This window comes from Geospiza fortis, unplaced genomic scaffold (genome assembly GCF_000277835.1).
Source record: "Geospiza fortis unplaced genomic scaffold, GeoFor_1.0 scaffold633, whole genome shotgun sequence".
In the NCBI taxonomy this organism is placed as follows: domain Eukaryota; kingdom Metazoa; phylum Chordata; class Aves; order Passeriformes; family Thraupidae; genus Geospiza; species Geospiza fortis.
The window spans coordinates 809,775-817,489 of NW_005054531.1; the positions used below are offsets into that span (position 1 = coordinate 809,775).

A 7,715-nucleotide genomic window follows, 5' to 3' on the forward strand; every position below is an offset into this window, starting at 1 on the left:
TTCCCTAATCCCCCTTCTTTCCTTAAGGCAACTCCACCTTTCCCTAATCCCCGTTTTCACTGAACCACCTATTTCCCTAAATTCTGTGCTTTCCCTAAATTCCGCCATCACCTAAGCCCCCTTTTCCTCTACACCCCCTTCACTACCTCTTTTCCCTACTCCCCCTTCCCTAACCTCCTTTTTCACAACTCCCTTTTCCCCAATCCCCCTTTCCCTAAGCCCTTTTTTTTTATTCAAACCCCCATTTTCCCAAACCCCCTTTTCCTACCCACCCTTCCCTTAACCCCACTCCCCTTTTCCTTAACTCTCTCTTTTCTTACTCCCCTCTTTCCTTACTCTCCCTTTCCCTGCACCCCCCCTTTTCCTATCCCCCTAACCCCGTTTTCCAACACCTCTTTTACCAACACCCCTTTGCCTGAACTCACCCCCCACCCCTTTCCTTCATCCCCCCCTTTCCCTAACCCCATTTTCTTTCCCCCCAGGAGACAAAGCCTTTGCGCAGTTCCTGACGGACGAGATCCAGGAGGAGAAGAAGATCCAGAAGCACAAGTCCCTGCCCAAGGTCTCCGGGGGGTGGGAGCTCGACGTCCACGGCACAGAAGCCAAGCTGGTGCGGAAGATCGCGGGGGAAAAGTGAGTGGGGTGTGGGAAAGGTCTCCAGTCCCCGAGGCTGGGTGGGTAGGTCCCAGTGACCGGGCTTCTCCGTGTGCTCACACCCCAAACCGCGCCCTGCAGAGGCTCTTTGTGTGACCACTTTGGGCCAAAGGCACTTTTTTTCACACCTTTTTGTTACTGTGCTTTGTGTTACAAAGTTTCACGTGGTCTTCCTGTTTTAAAAACAACAGTTCGGTAAAACTTTAAAAGGTGAGAGCCCTTGGAGGGAGCAGCTTCTCCCAGGTGTGTCTTTTGGGGTGTGTTGAAAAGATTTGTTTCTGTTTTCTTGTGCAGGATAACGGTTACATTCAACATTAATAACAGCATCCCACCCTCGGCTGAAGAAGACACACAGGAGCAGCAGAAACCTGATGAGCAGGAGGTGACTTAGCCTTGATGTGCATTTAATGTTGGATGAAAGTTGGAATCTTGCCTTAGAGGAGTTGGAGCCTTGTCCTCAAGTGTTGAGGCTTTTTCTCCCAATTATGTGATATTTGGGAGCTTTAAGTCACAAAATGCAGATTTTCCAGGGCTGCCTGTCCCCTGGCTGTGACCTTCCTCTCTGCAGAAAGGCTGAGCAGGGTGGGAGGGCTCTATGAAGAGAAATTAGAGAATTCTGAGACTTCCTAGCACCTTCCAAAAGGGTCTACAGGAGAGTGGGAGAGGGAAGCTTTGTACAGAGGAGTGGAGTGACAGGTTAAGGGGGGATGGCCTTTAACTGACAGGGAGTGGGGCTGAATTGGGTATTGTGAGGGATTGTTCCCTGTGAAGGTGGGGAGGCCCTGGCACAGGGAGGCTGTGTCTGCCCCATCCCTGGAAGTGCCCAAGATTAGGCTGAATGGGGCTTGGATCAACCTGGGACAGTGGAAGGTGTCAGGGAATACCCAGTGCTGGCTGGGCTGTGCTGTGGTTGCTTTGGCTCCTGTTCAGATTCCAGTGCTCATGCAACTGTTCTCTTTTTTAGCCTGAACTTACATCAACTCCAAACTTTGTAGTGGAAGTAATAAAAGATGATACAAAACAGACCCTTGTGCTAGACTGCCATTTCCCTGAAGATGAGGTGAGTGTCACTGTGCCCCTCTTGGATTTACCTGCTCTTTGCAATCTCTTGCTTTTCTGAATCAGCACAATATCCAGTCTCCTCTTATTTCTTTATTTTTCTTAATCAGAAAAAAAAAGGCTTTATATTGGCAAGAATAGTGGGGAGGAAATGTTTATGGCTTTCCTCACATCCTGCCCTGGTGTTTCTGATCAGCTGCTTATTGGGCTCTTTATTGAATTACAGTAGAGAAGTGGGGATTAAAAAAGGAAGGGAGAAAATTAAATTGAGAGCTTTTACTCACACTGGTATTTGTGGTTTATTTTGTAAATGTTAGGAGATGTTTAACAGCCAGTCTTGGCTGACAAAGATGAGACAGACATGGGAAGACACTTAGAACCACACAGAAGTTGTTTTTATGTATTTGTAAACTTCAGGCTGCTGATTTACATGGCAGCACAAGCTTAGAGGATTTCCTGAGCTCTGTGCTTGTCCTCACAGGCACAGTGAGAGGGCAGAGGCACAGCTTGTCTGGCCTTGGGGCTTTTCCTGAGGTATTCCCAGCCTGGGGATGAGCTGGCTGAGTGTGCCCACTAATTGCAGCTAATTGCATGCCTTGCATTTGTTTTCCTGCTCCAGATTGGGCATGAAGGAGAGGAAGAAAGTGATATTTTCACAATTCGGGAGGTCAGCTTCCAGCCCACTGGAGAAGCTGACTGGAAGGACACCAACTACACCCTCAACACGGATTCCCTGGACTGGGTAGGTGCTGCTAAAGGCCACAGAGGGCTCTCAGCTCACCTCACCTCTGCTCAGCTCACCCTCTGCTCCTGGGCTGGGAATTAAACCTGTCTGGATGTCTGAGACAGGGGCTGGCCCTGCTCTGCCCCTGAGCTGGTGGTTCTGTGCAAACTGAGGGTGTCTCATGGTCCCAGGGTTGTGCACTGCTGGTGCCATTACCAGAAATCAGAACAGACAAGGGGAACTTCCTCCTTTCCAGATTTTATAGGTGGATTTCCCAGCAGGGAGTTGCATTCTGGAAATGCTTTGACATTTGTTAAACATCTTTTGATCTGTGTGTTTAACAGTGTGGCTTATCAGATACCATGTGTAGATAAAAGCATCTGTGTGTGGTATCTGAAAAAATACATTGTGTCCTGGTTTTCCAGGTGTGTTGTTAGAGTTGTAACACTAAAGATATGCACTAGAATCTGTGTGTTCTTATGTTCTCAATGCCAGGATTTAAAAAGCTACAATTTTTAGTTTGAGCCTGTCATGTTTAAAACTGAAAGTAGGAGTGCTAGAGTGTATCCCCTTGAGGAGCACTCATGTTAAAATTGCTTAATGTGCTGTAGACCATCCCACACTGATTATTCTTTTTTTCCCCTAAGACATTAAATTAATTTAAAATATGTATGAAAAGGAAAAAGCCAAATTCATGACTGTAACATTTAAGCCTTTCAAGGAAACCTGTACATCAGATCCCTTTCCAAAGTGTTAGTTCACCCCTGGGTAGAGGGGACAGGCAGAGCTTGGCCTGTGTCATCCTTGACATACTTCCCCTGATGACTCCACAATCTGGGGATCATTTCCAGGGTGCAGATCATTTGTAGTGTTGGGTTTGCGTTTTCATTATGTGTTCCATGGCCCTTTCTGTCCAAATGTTCCACCCAAGGTCAGGCCTGCCCTCCTGGGCTGGTGCCTTGAGAGGCTGCCTAGAACAGAGCCTAGACAGTGTTAAAGGGATAAAATAGGGATTTATTAAAAGGCCTTAAAGGATACACCTTGGGCAGTACAAGAGCCCAGCCAGGGCTGCACCCAAGATGGTTGATGAGTCTTGAATTTTCACACTTTTATAAGTTTAAGTCCATTTCCATATTGGGGTTAATTGTCCAATTCCAGCTCCAGGTTATGCAGTCCCATCCTCCCAGCTTGCTCTCCTCAATTCCCTGTTGTTTGCACTTTTTGGGCCTGAAGCTGCAATGGTGTCCTTGGTTCTCAGGCTGGAAAAGGATTGTTTTGTCTGACTGAACTGTGAGGAGAACTTGCTCACACTTAATATGAAGTTCAGAGTCACACACCAATGCAGTACAGAATCTGGGAAATATGAAAGCTAAAAATTAAGGCATCAGTGGGAGCTGGGCATGATTTTCCTGGGAGGAAGTTCCAGTTGCCTGGGGACATTTTAATGCATCCCTGCCCAGGTGTGTTCCACTAAGGAAGGTTTCTGTTCCTTGCTCCAGGCTCTCTACGATCACCTGATGGATTTCCTGGCTGACAGAGGAGTGGACAACACCTTTGCTGATGAGTTAATAGAGCTCAGCACTGCCCTGGAGCACCAGGAGTACATCAAATTCCTTGAAGACCTTAAAAGCTTTGTCAAATGTCAGTAGGTCAGGCTAGGAAACTCAGCCTCAAGTGTGGGTATTCCACAGTGCTGCTTCATCCAGCAATACCCAAATAAATCTTCACAGTGGATACAGAGAGTAAGTAACTTGGAAGGTGGAGAAGGAGGATTCTCACTTGGATTTGGGGAGTTGTAGTGATGGTGCAGCCCCAATCAAGTTCTCCAGTGCTACAGGCCGGAGTTGCCTCGCCCTGCATGGGGCTTTTTGTACAATTAAGAGTGAATGTGAAGAATAAAAACTGTTCAACATATCACTGAAAAGGGTGGTTTCTCTTCTTCTTGCTGTACCAGAGCTGCCATGAAAGTCATGGCAGAGTTTCTCTGTGCCAGAGCTGCTCACAGTAGTTGTGGCAGTGATGGTTGAGCACTTCTACTTAAATCAGTGCCTGCAATTGCTGTTTAAAGGTTTTAAGTTAGTTAGTTAATTTATTTAAGGTTCATTCAAACTCAAAGCTGAAGTCCAACATGAGCTGTGAGATCACTGATGTAGTATTAAAGACAACATCAAGGCCAAAATAAACTAAATATATTTATTTCAAAACATGTTCTGTGTGGTTAAAAGTGCAGGTCAAGGCAATACTGTGCCTTTTGGAGTGTCTTTTTGACACAGCAGTTAGAAATATGTACAAAAGAGTCCTAGCAGCTCTGGGTGAAGTTTAGTATTGAAGTTTTCCAGAAGTAAAGCAGCAGCTGAATCACCTTAGAGGAGAATCATCCAGGAGTCACAGACCTTCACAAAAAAGGTGAACAGAGAACTGTGTTAATGTATAATGTTCAAAACTATTTGAACAGGAAAAATTATTGATTGGGAGGAAAAAAAATCACAAAAGAGTTGTTGGGCCCTTGGTAGTGGAGGAGTCATCATCCCTGGAGAGATTTAAAAGACATCTAGATGTGGCACTTGGGGACATTGGTTAGTTGTGGCCTTGTCAGTGCTGGGGGAATGGCTGGATTTGATCTTAGGGGTCTTTTCCAACTTGAATTCCATGGCTCTATTTGAAATGCTCTGCCCCTACCACTGTCCTCATTCTGGTTTTACATAGCAAAGCAAGCAGCAGCTCTAGCTTGAGCCAAAGAGCTGCTGTGTGTTCTCCGAGACACCTGGATGGAGTTTTTTCAGGAGGTTTAAACAAGTAATTTTTAATACTTTTCTTAATGAACCACTTATGTGATCAGATGGTGCACACAAGACTTAGAAGTTGCTGGCTAAAGTTAGGGCACTAAATTTGACAGGTCCTTGAAAGATTCCTTAATCCAGCAGTTAAAGGTGTGTGCTTTGGAATGTCTCTTATGGTTACTGGTGGTCAAAGGTAAAGCCATTTCCAAGGAATTTTGTGAAAAAACAGCCCTGGATTTGATCTTAGGGGTCTTTTCCAACTTGAATTCCATGGCTCTATTTGAAATGCTCTGCCCCTACCACTGTCCTCATTCTGGTTTTACATAGCAAAGCAAGCAGCAGCTCTAGCTTGAGCCAAAGAGCTGCTGTGTGCTCTCTGAGACACCTGGATGGAGTTTTTTCAGGAGGTTTGTTTAAACAAGTAATTTTTAATACTTTTCTTAATGAACCACTTATGTGATCAGATGGTGCACACAAGACTTAGAAGTTGCTGGCTAAAGTTAGGGCACTAAATTTGACAGGTCCTTGAAAGATTCCTTAATCCAGCAGTTAAAGGTGTGTGCTTTGGAATGTCTCTTATGGTTACTGGTGGTCAAAGGTAAAGCCATTTCCAAGGAATTTTGTGAAAAAACAGCCACACAAACCCAGGGATCAACAGACTTGTGATTTCTGCCCATGTAGTTGAGCCATGGATCCAAGCAGGGATCCTTTCCAGGAACCTGACATTTACACTCACTGAGCAGCTCATCAGCAGGCTGGCTTCCTCCTCCATGCCACTGGTGACTGTGAACTCGGGGCTGTGCAAGCACCTCTGGCTGTGCTCTGTCAAGGTGCTTTCCAGCAGGGACCGAAGCTTCCCTTCTGTCATATCCTGAGAATAATCCATGAAAAGTCAGCTGAAGTTCCTGTCTGTAGTTTAAAGCTGCCTCTGCAGCAGCAGGGATGCCACACACAAGTCACAGTGCAGCTTACCTGTGTGCTGATGTACAGTCCACACTGGCAACAAACCAAGTGAGCCTTCACAGTCAGGTTATTCCTGGGAAGAGCAAACAATGAGCATCATGACACCCAGAACAAGGGAAGATTTTAGCAAAAAAAAACCCCAAAACCAATCCAGCACACCCCACCATGAGATTCAGATCATTGCTCAGGCGTTTCTCTGTTGTTGAAATGAACAGCAGCCTCTCTCTGCACATTTCTAAGCCCAGACTGCTGTAGGAGAGTGGGGAATCTGATTCCAGTGCCAAGGGCTTTCTTACTTCCTACATACAGGGCAGATGACCCTGTCAGAGGCATCCAGGCCGTCCAGCATGGCGTTGAGACATTCCTCATCGAAGCGCAGGCTCCGCTCGTACTCCTCGAAGACCAACTGCTCTGCAACAACACAGCACAGCAAAGCACCCTCAGGCCCTGCTGGGCAGCACAGGCAGAGCTGCTGGGCTGATGCAGGCTGGGCTGGATACGAGTTTCTAAGGACTTTTACTCCTCTGGCTCAGATTTGTACGCTTGGTGAAATAATTTCTGCTAATCCGTTTTTTTCTGTGGCTCAGCTCGTCTCATATGGGTCTTTCTACTTTCAGATCAGTACTTTAGAAACATCCTGAATTGATTTATAAAGGTTCCTAGAGCTAACAGATCTCAGTCCTGTTTCTCTGGCCTCTCTCACAGACCTTAAAATGCCACTTAAACTCTTAAAACTGTGAGAAGAGGTCTCAATAACTCAAAGTCTGAACAAGATTTCTAAGGAGGCTCTTCCCCTGTATCACACGGTTTGCAAGAACAAAGGAGTGCAGCCTCAGCTCTTCTGCATTACCAGGAAGTTACACATCAAACAGGAGGCAGAAGATGTGTAAAAATCTTACCTTGCAAGATCAGTTCTTGTTGGATCTCTTCCAGCACTGCCAGCTCATCAGGGTCCTCCAGCACCTGAAAGGTGAACCAGTCAGTGATCCTCCCATTCCAGCCACTTTCTCACTTCCAGCACCTGACTGAGCAACACAAATCCACTCTATTTGCTTGTCTCCTGTTTGCAAATCTCTCTATTCGCAAACCCATGCACTGTGGGAAGCAACCTGTACTGCAAACACAAATGCAGAGCCAGCCAGAAGAGACCCAAGTACAGCCTGTCCAAGAACTCGCTTTTTAAGACATTCAGGTTTCGTTTCTATTCTCAGAAGAGGGAAGTGACAATCACCTATAAAAAGCACAGATGACAAAACCAACCCTCTGCTGTGATCCACAGCCTGATTGTGAAGGAAATAAGGAAGTTCCTCACTCATGCCCAAAGGCACTTTCACAGCTCAACACCCTGCCTGAGCTGCAGAACAGGAAACCCTGAAGCTCTTGAGTTTTGTCGGCTGCAGTAAGAAGCTGAAGTCAGACCCTCAGGGAGCTGTATTTGATACTCCTGTATTAACAACATGTGTTGATGCTGGGGACCCAGCACTGACCTGCTCCATGGGCTGCTCTCTGCCGAGGCCGGGCAGCCTGTTCCGCAG

At 46.3% G+C, this 7,715-nt stretch overlaps 2 protein-coding genes across 2 annotated transcripts; one reads left to right on the forward strand and one right to left on the reverse strand.

Moving 5' to 3' along the window:
- Window positions 1-478: 478 nt before the first annotated feature.
- Window positions 479-4,361, forward strand: C1QBP (complement C1q binding protein; the record flags this gene model as incomplete). The annotated part of the gene is made up of 5 exons (XM_031063793.1): window positions 479-633; window positions 949-1,036; window positions 1,619-1,714; window positions 2,333-2,455; window positions 3,937-4,361. Coding segments are annotated over 5 exons (612 nt in total), but the record flags the coding sequence as incomplete, so codon positions are not given.
- A 255-nt stretch (window positions 4,362-4,616) lies between these two features.
- Window positions 4,617-7,709, reverse strand: RPAIN (RPA interacting protein). The gene is made up of 6 exons (XM_005429209.3): window positions 7,668-7,709; window positions 7,080-7,143; window positions 6,477-6,591; window positions 6,190-6,253; window positions 5,954-6,088; window positions 4,617-4,830 (listed from the first exon to the last, which is right to left on the reverse strand). Exons 1-6 carry the CDS (start codon window positions 7,674-7,676, stop codon window positions 4,801-4,803), a joined length of 417 nt encoding a protein of 138 aa, XP_005429266.2. The 5' UTR covers window positions 7,677-7,709; the 3' UTR covers window positions 4,617-4,800.
- Window positions 7,710-7,715: the final 6 nt, after the last annotated feature.

Bases quoted from the DNA above. Each gene is read 5' to 3' on its own strand.
- RPAIN (XM_005429209.3), bottom strand. The intron at 6,592-7,079 runs GTAAGATTTTTA...GTGTTGTTGCAG, and splicing joins ACAAGAACTGATCTTGCAAG to AGCAGTTGGTCTTCGAGGAG. The intron at 6,089-6,189 runs GTAAGCTGCACT...GATTATTCTCAG, and splicing joins GACTGTACATCAGCACACAG to GATATGACAGAAGGGAAGCT.